This window comes from Trichechus manatus, unplaced genomic scaffold (assembly GCF_000243295.1).
Source record: "Trichechus manatus latirostris isolate Lorelei unplaced genomic scaffold, TriManLat1.0 scaffold00029, whole genome shotgun sequence".
NCBI classification, from domain to species: Eukaryota; Metazoa; Chordata; class Mammalia; order Sirenia; family Trichechidae; genus Trichechus; species Trichechus manatus.
Window position 1 is genome coordinate 2,796,714 of NW_004443965.1, and position 11,868 is coordinate 2,808,581.

The 11,868-nt window shown below is 38.9% G+C and overlaps 1 protein-coding gene across 5 annotated transcripts; it reads left to right on the forward strand.

Annotated features, from left to right (window-relative positions):
- The first annotated feature begins 1,153 nt into the window (after positions 1-1,153).
- On the forward strand, positions 1,154-10,265 carry MTX3 (metaxin 3). 5 transcript variants are annotated; one of them, XR_002823740.1, is made up of 10 exons: positions 1,155-1,288; positions 1,794-1,863; positions 2,224-2,300; positions 3,437-3,529; positions 4,038-4,220; positions 4,364-4,440; positions 4,652-4,809; positions 5,185-5,281; positions 6,230-6,318; positions 9,139-9,163. XR_002823740.1 is itself a non-coding variant. In XM_004374464.2 (9 exons), exons 1-9 carry the CDS (start codon positions 1,208-1,210, stop codon positions 9,247-9,249), a joined length of 939 nt encoding a protein of 312 aa, XP_004374521.1. In that variant the 5' UTR covers positions 1,154-1,207; the 3' UTR covers positions 9,250-10,265. The 5 variants fall into 5 exon arrangements, 3 of the variants coding, with proteins under 3 accessions (XP_004374521.1, XP_012410471.1, XP_023585238.1); XM_004374464.2 differs by lacking the exon at positions 5,185-5,281 and having other exon boundaries at positions 1,154-1,288; positions 9,139-10,265; XR_002823739.1 differs by having other exon boundaries at positions 5,185-6,318; positions 9,139-9,164.
- Positions 10,266-11,868: the final 1,603 nt, after the last annotated feature.

Sequence of the window (11,868 nt, forward strand, 5' to 3'; positions counted from 1 at the left end):
GGTATGATGGTGGATATCCTGGGAAGACTACAGTCCTTTTAGAAAAAAGACCCATCACCCAAGTCCTAAGTCTGGGACCCAGTAAACATTGCTGAATCATAACATTGCCAAGGCCTATCTTTCCTCTTTGACAGCTTTTCTGAGAAATTGTCAGTTTAATGCTCAAGGAACATTTAATTTATACCTATCAGGTCCAACTGTCTACATGACTGGCTACGTAATTTGCAGAGACCAGACCAAAATACAGGGCCCCATGCTCTAAAAGTATTAAGAATTTCAAGATGGTGACAGCAGAGCATTAAACCAAGTGTGGGAGTCTGCCAAGTGTGGAGCCCTGTGTAACAGAAGCTGGTCCTGTTCTGTCTACAAAAAGCTTCCACTGTAGTTGAAGGCAAAAGGTCTGTTAAAAAAATCTGTTATGCATACTACAATTCAAGTATGTATAAGGGGCTGCAGGAACCCAGAAGAAGCTCCTAACTTTGTAAAACCTTTCCAGGGAAGATAAGAGTTAAGCTCATTTTTGAAGGAGCAGTTTGATAGGGGAAAAAGATATTCCAGACTGAAGGAGCAGTGCTAAAGGGAGACAGAACGCACCTGACAAGTTTCAGGAATAGGGTTACTCTCAAGAAGGGTAGAGCAAGTGAACATGAGGGTGACATAACTGAGATTCAGACTGAAAAGGCAGGCAGAGATCAAATCAGATGGGAAAACCAGGTTGAACAATTACTGAGTGCCTACTCTGTGCTAAATTTTTGCCCCACGACGTCCTTTTAAAAACTCACAACAATCTTGTAAATAAACTGTCACCATATTTCAGAAATGAGGTAATTTAAACTCAGTGTAGTTAATGTTCCCAGTGTTCGGCACACAGTCAAAAAAAAACTTGCCACAAAATTGACTCTGACTCATCAATGGCTGATTTTTCAGGAATTGATCACCAGACCATTCTTCCAAGGCACCTCTGGATGGACTACAACTTCCAACCTTTCCAGTGACTCCTTTGGCACACAGTAAGCATCCAATAAGTATCTGGCGGAATGGCTGGTCAGTCTGTTTGAATTACGGCCAAGATTCTTCTAAGCGTACTTTCTGTTCTCTCCAGGGCCCAAAAGTACCCTGCTCTTCTTTCGCTCCGCCCCCGCATGCCCACGTGCCGGAAATCGGACGGCAAAAGTACTTCCGGGGTAGCAAAGGTCGGTCCGGCAACATGGCTGCCCCCTTGGAGCTCAGTTGCTGGGGAGGTGGCTGGGGGCTCCCATCGGTGCATTGCGAGTCCTTGGTGGTAATGGTGAGGCCGCTTTGCGGGCCTGGGCGCGGGCATCAGGGACGGGGCCAGAGGCGAGAGGCCCGCTAGGTCCGGCTTGGGCGGCTTCCGGCGGTTCTCTGCGGCGCTCTAGGGCTAAGGCCGTCCGGGGCGCTGCTTGCTGCGCTTTCCTAGGTTCCTTTTCGTCGGCGAACGGCAGTCTCGCCTGTGACCCCGCTGAGGGTCGGTGGGAGCGTCATGGCGCTCCGCTGGGCTCTGTGTTTTCTTGGCGTTGCAGAGCTGCCTGGGCAGTGGAGTCAAAACCCGAAGTTGGGGACGCGCCCGCCCCAAATTCCCCGGATCTTTTGGGATATGATGTCCCCAAAAGTCGGGTAGCTGGTGCACGCGCCGCAGGCCGGAGGTTAGGGGGAGGGAAGCGGCGCTGGTGGGGGCTTTGTGCTTTCCGGGGACGGTGCTGTGAAGTAAAGCAGCTCTCCATGTATACATTAGGTATTGGGTCTAAAATGTTTTATTGCAAACTCTGTTTCAGGCTTATGCCAAATTTTCTGGTGCACCCTTGAAAGTCAATGTCATAGATAACACCTGGAGAGGTTCAAGAGGTACAGTGTAAACTTTTAAACACCCTTTTCTGCCCTATTTAAATTCCATTTAAAGCCACAAGGCATATAGCCATTCAATACCTTGAGGTTTTAATTTCTTCTTACCACGACTTTGGCTGTGTGTCGCGTATGGTTTGATAATTGAGTAATACCCCAAAATGTAAGCCAAGTGAGTGTGGAAATTACGAGAAATGAAAATGTTCTCCAGAACTGCTGTTTGTGAACTTTAAAAAAAAAGTAGATAGGTTTACTCATTTTTCCCCCTTCAAATGTGCAATTGATATAGTTTTTTAGGGGATTGGAACTTCTTCACAGTAAAGCTAAATGCCTAGTTACGTGTAAACTGTTTTCTGATTATAGGAGATGTACCAGTTTTGACAACTGAAGACAGTATTGTTTCTCAGCCGGCAAAAATACTAAACTTTTTAAGAAAACAGGTTGGTGGTATCTTTTGAACAAGTAGATTGTTGATCCGTGTATGTTACTTAAAAAAATACATATTAAGACTTTTGTTTGTGTTTATGTGTATATACACGTATGTATACTTTTTTTTTTGCAGGGGGTGTGCAACTGTTTAGACAGTTGGAGATATCTGGGGTTTTATAGAAATAGACTTGGGAATCACTACACTAAAGCATGAGTTGTATTGTGATTTGAAAGTCATATAGTGAAGTATAGTTAATTTATATTTTTATGTGTTTGCTTGGATTTTATTGAAGTTTAGATATAAAGCAGATTCAGTTTAGCCATTTAACTATCACACATATTGATAGGATTGTCACTTTAGTTACACAGTTGCTACACATTTCTGTGCTGAGTGTGACATCTGAGTTCCCACCAGCCAGCAGTTATCTGTTATTTTTTAAAAGCACTCTTATCATAGTGATCAAACCAAACCCACTGCCGTCGAGTAGATTCTGACTCATAGCAACCCCATAGGGTTTCCAAGGCTGTAAATGCCTGCAGAAGCAGACTTCCACATCATTCTCCCGTGGACCTGCTGGTGGTTTCGAATTGCTGATCTTTCAGTTATCAACTGATAGTTGCAGTTAAATATTTCATGAAATAATGTAACAAAAGTTTTAAACATGAAAAGATTTCTGTAAATGCAAAAGTTATAATTGTTTTGCCAGTGCTTTTTTTGCAAAACAAATCCTGTGTCAGTAGAATTTTGAACTTTTCTAAATCGGAAGCTGTTTTTTCTTTTATGGGAAAAAAAAATGCAGTCAGTTGGAACTTTTTCCTTATCATTATTATTAACAAAAATAATAGCTTCCGTTTATTAAGTTCATACTACATGCTGTGCGCTGAACTAAGTAACAAGCATTGAAATAATAGTAGTTTATAAAAACATCACTAATATTTATTGAGCTTACCGTGTGCATGATGCTGTGCTATGAACCTTACGTTCATCTAGTAGTAGTTTTCACCGGATTTGTGTGTCTCTTTTCCCCCCTTTTCATATCATGTTGCCATTTGTGAGGAAGAACAGGAGTCCTAATTTGTTTAGTTTCACTGTGTTTGGGATGTCCTTTGACTTCTGAGGTTCTTTGGTTTTATGTTTTTTTAATAGAAATACAACGCTGATTATGAACTCTCAGCAAAACAAGGGGCTGATACACTGGCGTACATCGCTCTCCTTGAAGAGAAGCTTCTTCCTGCACTGGTGAGCGTTCATAGATATGACAATAGTTTAGTGACCTAGTTGAAAATGCACTTAGTCTATTGAGAAAAATAATGAAAAAGGCTTAGAAAAGAGAGGAAATTTCCTTTATTAATCTTGATCCTTTCATATTACTGTGAAACGGGATTCTGTTAGATATTCACCTAGTTTGTGAAACAACAAAGTAAAAGATAATATCGTTTTGGAAATAAAATGTTTTTGTGGGAGATGGAGCTTTTTGCTCCATGTATACGATTGACTGAACTGTAAATCATTCATTTAAGCACCTACTATATGCCAGGCCATATTTTAGGTGCCTGGGATATAGTAGTCAACAAAACATACATATTTAAAATAATCTTGTATTATCCTTGAGTCATTCTAACTGGAAAATTTGTATGAAGTCACTTTATACACACACTTTTATAGGAAACTATCACATTGTTTGAGTGAGTGATCTTTCTTTTTATAAAAGAACATGTTTGTAGTGTTTTCCCCCTTCTCTTTGCAGCTTCACACATTCTGGGTTGAGAGTGACAATTACTTTTCTGTGACAAAACCATGGTTTGCTTCACGAATTCCTTTTCCTCTGAGTTTGATCCTGCCTGGAAGAATGTCTAAAGGAGCACTGAATAGGATTCTCCTGACCAGAGGAGAGCCTCCCCTCTACCACCTCCAAGAAGTGGAAGCACAGGTACCATCTGGGCTACTTTAAGAGCAAGGGCTAGCCAGAGAAGGGACAAAAGAGATAGCAGAGATGACTGCCTCTAGCTGCCTGCCTAAAAAGTAGTTTCAAAGCACTTTTCCTACCCTTGAGATGTATTTCATCCTTATTAGATATACAGAGATGCCAAGGAGTGCCTAAATCTTCTGTCAAAGAGATTGGGAACATCTCAGTTTTTCTTTGGTGATACGTGAGTACATTCCCTTAAAAATCATTTCAATATTTTGTGCACATATATTCATTGAGCAGTTATTCAAAGGCAGTCCGCTTGTCCCCTAAAATGTGAGTTTTTCACTTGAAATATTTTAAAATAGATTTTTATGATAGGAAACCTTTTCTGTAGGTGGCAATTATCATAGACTTAATATGCTTATATGCTTTAAAATAATCTTTCTTTTCAGGCCTTCTACCTTGGATGCCTATGTGTTTGGTTTTCTCGCACCTCTTTACAAAGTGCGCTTTCCTAAAGTTCAGTTACAGGAACATTTGAAACAGCTTTCCAACCTGTGTCGCTTTTGTGATGACATCCTAAGCAGTTATTTTAGGCTTAGCCTTGCAGGTAAGTCATCTCCTCTTTAGCTAATGTTTGCACATTGAGTAGATATACCCTGAGATGACATAATCAAATTTCATTACTTACTTTCATGAAGAAGTTTGTGTATTGTGTTTAAGTGCTGATTTATAGCACTTCAAAAAATTGCATTTTTCCAACTTCAGTTTTATTCCTATGTAAGATAGATATTTCCCTTTTATCTATTCTTCTGAATTTTATATATTTCTTGATTTTTGGTCTTTAAATATTGCCCCTTTGAAATGGGTTATTTTCTTCTAAAAGACTAAATCACAGATACTTATTCAGTCCCTCCTGAAAGATAGCATTTATCCTAATGCAAATGGGCAATTACTTTAAATGATTCTTACCCGCTGCTTCTAGCATTTTCCTGCGTGAACAGAAATCAGCAGCAGATTGATTTTGGTGAGGTACACTCCCATGATTCCACTACTTGAAAACTGATTGCAGCAGACTGGAGGTATAGTAAATAGAGGGCACCTGTCAATTAGGATATGCTTCTTTGGGGAATGTGGGACCTTGAGCTTAAGTGATTGGGATACTAAATTTGTATTGGGAGAAATGGCTGAAATTTTCCTTTAAAGAAACAAGTCATAAGAAGAGCTAGCTTAGGTGGACAGTTGATTTTTATGATGAGTTATGCATTTAGGATATTGGGAGGAGCTGGTAGTTTGAAAGTCATTAAAGTGTATGATTAGCAAAAAGTTTGGAGATTGGAACCCACCCAGAGGTGCCTTGGAGAACAGACCTGGTGATCTGCTTCTGAAAGGTCACAGCCTTGAAAACCCTATGGAGCAGTTCTACTCTGGACACATGGAGTCTCCATGAGTTGGAATTGATACAGCGGCAGCTTTAACAACAACTGCCCTGTGGTGTGGAGGTTACCAAACCTGATATATGACAAATACAGAATCTGGGGTTCTACTCCAGACTTTCTGAATTAGAATCTGTTAGGGATGGGCCCCAGGAATCTGTATTTTTTTCATATCCCTCCAAATATTTTGGATGTCTGGTTTGTTAACTGGGACTTACTGTCTTGGAAGCAGTCCAAATAGTTGTAACAAAGACCTATTTGAAATGGGTGGGGGAAAACGTACAGCTTAAATTTGAGAAGTAAATGAGGACTGATGTGCTCTTTTACTAATGATTTTGACTAGCTGCATAACACTTCTGCTAGCGGTGTCTGCTTAGAGGACACATTTTAGTCCTTTTGTGTAAGGTTTGGTTTTGGAGCATTGTTACGCCTCTAACTTTGGCTTTGAACACGGAATGGTTTTTCTCGTTACCTTTTTTTTTTGGAGAATGGGGCACTTGGGAGGGTGAGTAGCTCAAAATTCATTCTATCTAAACAGCTTTCAAGGCTTTCAAAATTTCCTGTCTTTCTCTGATTTCTGTCCTGGCTTCTTAGGCATCTCTCCAGCTGGACAAGATACGGTAGATGCAAATCTGCAGAAACTCACACAGCTTGTAAATAAGGAGTCCAACTTGATTGAAAAGGTCAAATTTACTTCCGTCTTTATAGTAGTTTAGTATTTTCCTTTCTTCGGTTAATAATGTAATTTGGATCATGCATTAACTTTACTCTTTTTAGTTTTTTGTTTTTAGTAGTTAATTTTTCAGAAAGCTGTTTAAATATACATTTTCTAAAGTTGTATATAATATAGTGTTGTGAAGCCAGTAATGGCCTGATTGCTTTGGGGAAACAGTGGATAATGGTATTGGGTTTACATTTGCCTCACAATTAGTACTTTTCAAGTTAGGAGACTAAAAGGCTGGCTTTAAACAAACACACATGTCTTGCTTGTCTGCCTGGCTCTGGCTCTGAAGATGAGCATTTCTTGAGATTTTAAGCACCTGGTGCTTATCCTTTCTTGTTAGCAACATTATGATATCTTTTTTTTCCTTCCATATGATCTGTTTTATTTTTTTCTCCTTCCCATCCTTCTCTGTTCTAAATGTAGCCTACAGTTTTTCACCAGTGTGGGTTTTTTTTGCCACTTTGGGGGTGTTCATTTGGTGCAAGAGATACTGAGGAACTGGGCAGGGGAGAGAGCCAGCAACAGAAATCTTAAAGGTGATTCTAATTGGGAAAATTCAAGAGGGTTACTCATTTTTTTCCAAATGTCTGATAACTTGCTTTTTTCTTGTACAAATGAATAATACTTTATTTTTTCATAAACTAATGGGGCAATGTGACGTGATAATACTGGCTAATAGTTTTTGAGGTCCAAGTTACAGGCACTGTGTTAAATGAGCTTTATATGAGTTACCTCATTTAATCTGCACAACAGCTCCATGTGTGCAGGCATTATTATCATCCCCATTTTACAGATGAGCATACTGAAGCTTTGGGAGTAGTTTATGCCATGTGTCCAAGTTCATTCAGCTGTTGAGAGGTAGAGAGGAGATTTGAACCCTAGAAATCTGACTCCAGAGACTGACCCAAAGCTTGGGCTCTGGGATTATTCTTTCCAAGCAGTCAGCTAACTAATAAACGAGATTATGTATCCATTACTAGTAGTCCTAGTCAGGATTATAACTGTCATTCTCTGGAGAGGCTCTGTATCTTTTTTGTAATATTTTATGGGTTGTTATAATCTGAGGTGATAAAATTGTAAGAATCTATTATTGAAGTTTTGGTAAGTTGAGTTAAAAGTCTGGTCGTCTGTCTAATCCTGAGCCCATCTCATAGGAGGAAATAAAATACTGAGTGTTAAGTGTGGATGAAGGAAAGATCACTTGGACCATTTTAAACACTTCTGTGCTGGATGAAGGCTATCCAGTGTAGTTCTGTTTTCTCTATGTACCAAATTCATGACAGATATAGAAAGGGAGCCATGGTATACCTACATGTGCTGGAGGTGAAGCCCAAAGGTCCTCTCACCACTTTGTACTCTTCCATTGTGGGTCATCATCAATACGTGAGAGTTTCCTGACCCTATTTCAGTCAGGTTCTCCCCCACCACCCCCTCAGTCATACCTGCTGGGGTGTAAGTGGAGAGTGTGGTACATTGGTTGCCATAAAACGTTAGAGCAATAAATCTGTTGGCCAACACTGTTCAAAATTTGGACAGAAAATCTAGAGCTTAAGAGTTATGTTTGAGGAACTTAGTTCTTGCAAGAAAAAAAGACATCTTCACACAATTGATTCAGTTGGTTACTAGGAATACTGTTTTTCCATTCATTTTTTGTTCTCTTTCCTTTCCTACAAATTCTGTGTACCTCTGCTGAAACATTTCCTCCATGCTTTATAAGAGCATTTTGAGAACCTAAGGGAAAGTTCTGAATGCTCTGCACATACTCAAACTGTAAAAAAAGCCTGCATATTAAGTGAATAATAAGATGCTTGGCTGCTGCTTCCAAGTCTTTTTTGAAATTAAGCTGATAGTGAACTCAACACCAGGACCTGAATCTTGTACTCTGTTTGTGGGATACTCTGGTTAGAAGGTAGTTCTCAGTTAAAGATAGACTCAGTTCTGAATAAAGCCTATCCTTGTGTTCCCAGGGTTGCTAATGTGCTCTTCTTAGGGTAAGTTTGAGGTTCTTGGGCATTTTCTTAATATGGTCCGCATCAGTTTCTTTCTCCAGGGCCTGCTTTATGACAACAAACTGAGCCAGGGTTGGGAAGATCTCTGGATTAGGTCTAAAGAATTTATCCTCCTTTCTGCCTCTTTTCCTAGCTTCCCTTGGTCTCAGTACGCTCAGCTTAAAGAGCTGGCCTTTTTGAATAGAGTACAAGTCATTCTCATTGAGGGAATGAAGTATAGTTAAAAGAATAGCAGTATTGGAATAAGAACACCTGGGTTCGAGTCTCAGCTGTTATACTAGCTTTGTAACCTGGGACATATCACTTAACCTTTCTGAGCCTCATTTTGCTAATCTGTAAAATAGGGGGTAATTGTATCTTCCCTTTCTTTCTCACAACTGTGTTGGGAGAATCCAATGAGGTATCGTACATGAATGTATTTTGTAAACTGAAGCTTAGTGTAACAGGAGTATTACTTTTACACTTGATATTAGAAGACCTCTTAAAACTATGTCACACTATGGTAGAGTTCCGTAGAGTATTCATTTTATGGAATTACTGAAGGTATCAAGGATGAACCACGTTGCTTTTTTCAGATACTGAGTCAGCCAGTATTTGAGGTATGACATTTTGAATTCTTATAAGACTATTTGCAAGAAAAAAGGTTTCTCTTGTAGTCCTAGAAACATATGGTTCTGTACTGTTCTAGGTTATAGCTTGGACAGGGAGGCCACAGTCCACACGAGTGGTGCCAAGGGATTAGTCAGCTGTATCTTTTGTACTTTCTACAGATGGATGACAATCTTCGCCAAAGTCCTCAGCTTCCTCCTCGGAAACTACCAACACTCAAATTGACTCCAGCAGAGGAAGAAAGTAATTCCTTACAACGGCTCTCACCCTGACAATCATAATGCTTTGTGCCCGAGCTTTTGCCTTCAAGTCATATGATTCTCACAGTAATGTCTCAGACTAAGTGTGTTAAAGCAAAAAGAAAATGCAGTTGATAGGTACAAGGAAGACTAAAACAACAGGAACTTTCTGTGCCATCTATTTTTTTTATTAGGAAGCTTGTGCTTGGCAATGCACTTTAATATCACAGTGAACACTAATGAGCTTGGGGGAAAAATACATTGTACTGTATGTGTGTGTGTGTGTATTTTTTGCCTTTGGTTCGCATGTCGCTGACCAAAAGCTACGATTCCTTTCTGAATGTGCACTCTTAATTTATTCAAGTTAATTTATTCAATTTATTATTTTTGTTTTCTTAGATGAGTCTGAATATCTTAGATGAGTCTGTGGCTATTTGGCTGAGACTTTTTTTCTTCTGTTACATATCTGATGCCTATTTAGGAACTAGGAAAAATATAAATTACTTCAGTAGAAAAGCCTGTCCTTTTAAAAAAAAAAGCAATGAGGAATGTGCTTTTTAATAATGCTCTTGTAAATCTAACCTTTTTGAGGTTTAGTACCACATATATAAATATTAAAGGTGGTTATGTATAATATTCATCTGATTATACACACTTCAATATAACGTTAGTATTTGCTTTTGTGTTCAATAGAGATTAGCAGTGGCTTTTGGTTTATTGGGCAAAGGTGCCTGCTTTAGATTGATGTATTTGTACTACATCTTTAAGTCTAGGCCTCTTTCTTGGATTGATTCCAGGAGAACTGAATGTGTTGGTCATCATTGTTATGCCAGGCTGTGAAGTCTTATTGAAACTTGCCCACCCTGTTAGTCGCTACTCAGAAGGAGCCCACAGCCAGGGCAACAGAAGTACCTACTGTGCACTGGGCCCTAGTTCACCACCATGCTTGGCTTAAATCAGTGCTCTTTCATAAGAAGCAGATTAACCAGTAAGCAAGGGACACACGGGCTTAATTGTGTTTACTTACCAATCTGTAGTGCCCAGTTTCACGTGGGTTTCACCACTTTCACCATGTGAAATTGGGCACTACAGATTGGTAAGTAAACACAATTAAGCCTTGCGTACCTTGCTTATTTGGTAATCTGTCCCTGATAAGCAGCATATCAGGTAGTCAAAAGCTTTATGACAACCAATTCCATACATTTTAACTATAGTTCAAGGATCCAAAGGAATAATTGAAACATAGTGTAGACTTTTAAGAGTATTTTCTATTTATTGGTTGCTGAAATGTTAAAGGATTTGCTGTGTTGGTAATTTTACTTAGGAAATTGCTTATTTTAGTGGCGGAGGTGCTTCTGTTGTCCTAAAACCACTTCTGGGGTTTTTAAATATAGGGCCATGTTTTTGACTAGTGTCTTAAAAGATTACTATGGTGCTCAGCAAATCTTACCAAGTCCTGCAGAAACCCACATGTTAAGAAAACAAGCTTTGTAGTTAAGAGGCTCATCTAATTTGAGCTGAGTGGAGCTCAGCTGTGTTTGACCCTCACCCTCCCAACTTATTCTGAACTTAGGTAGCTATTTACACAGGAGTTTTTAGGTCATTGTAAATATTTTTTTTGTAAGTTTTGAGTAAATGAGCACTGAAGTAGTCTTAAATCTTGTTCATCTGTTTGGATGCTTTTGGGGAAAGTACCTAATGAGTACTTCTGTAATAAGATGAGTGCGTGTGTGTATGTGTTTTGTGTTAATCTTCAAAGGCAGGTTATTAGATTCTAGCGATCTGAAATCTGTATGAATATTTTATATTGAAAATCATGACCATGAGACTTTATCATCCTCTAGGTTGATGTATATGGGGGAAGGATGGTTAGTACATTAATCAGACTTCTGTTTATGCTTTAGTCAGGGTTAGTCATTTTCAATTATATTAAACCTTCCAGAAAGCATTTAAAGTGGCTTACAATTTTAAAACACATATAAAACAGGGCAATTAAAGTTAATTTTCGTGGAAAAAAAAATTAGGAGAAAGATATACCAATAAAATCGAATGATAAATTTAACTCCAAAGTTCTCTACGGGCAGGGTCAAAAGATAATACTGACTTATGTAAGTTTTTCTTTAAATGAAACTACTAATGACCCTGAGTAAGAAAAATGTGTTTAAATTTTTATAAGAATGCAGAAGATTATGTTCTTACACTGTACAGATGTCATCCAAGAACTGTGATGTTTAATGCACTGAAAGTTTTAATCAAAAGAGGTCATTTTAGAATAACAAGTGTCTGTCCTTTTTAGACAACTGAAATAAGAGGACAACTGTAAGTATGATTTATTTGCTGTTTTGGCCATCCCTGCTTTGAATCACCAGTCGGAATCAACTCGACAGCAACGGGTTTGTTTTTTTGGTTTTAGCCTTAAATTATATGGTAGTCCACGATGCTTCCAAACTACCTGTCCTAAGATGCAAAATGTTATTAGATAACCGAGAATTCATATGTTGGGTATTTAGGTGAGCTTTTCTGGTAAAGCAAATGAGATGTTAGGAAGCTATACCCAATGCTGTTGAGTTGATCCTGACTTATAGTGACCCCATAGGATGAGTAGAACTGCCCCATAGGGTTTCCAAGGCTGTTAATTTTTTTTTTTTTTTT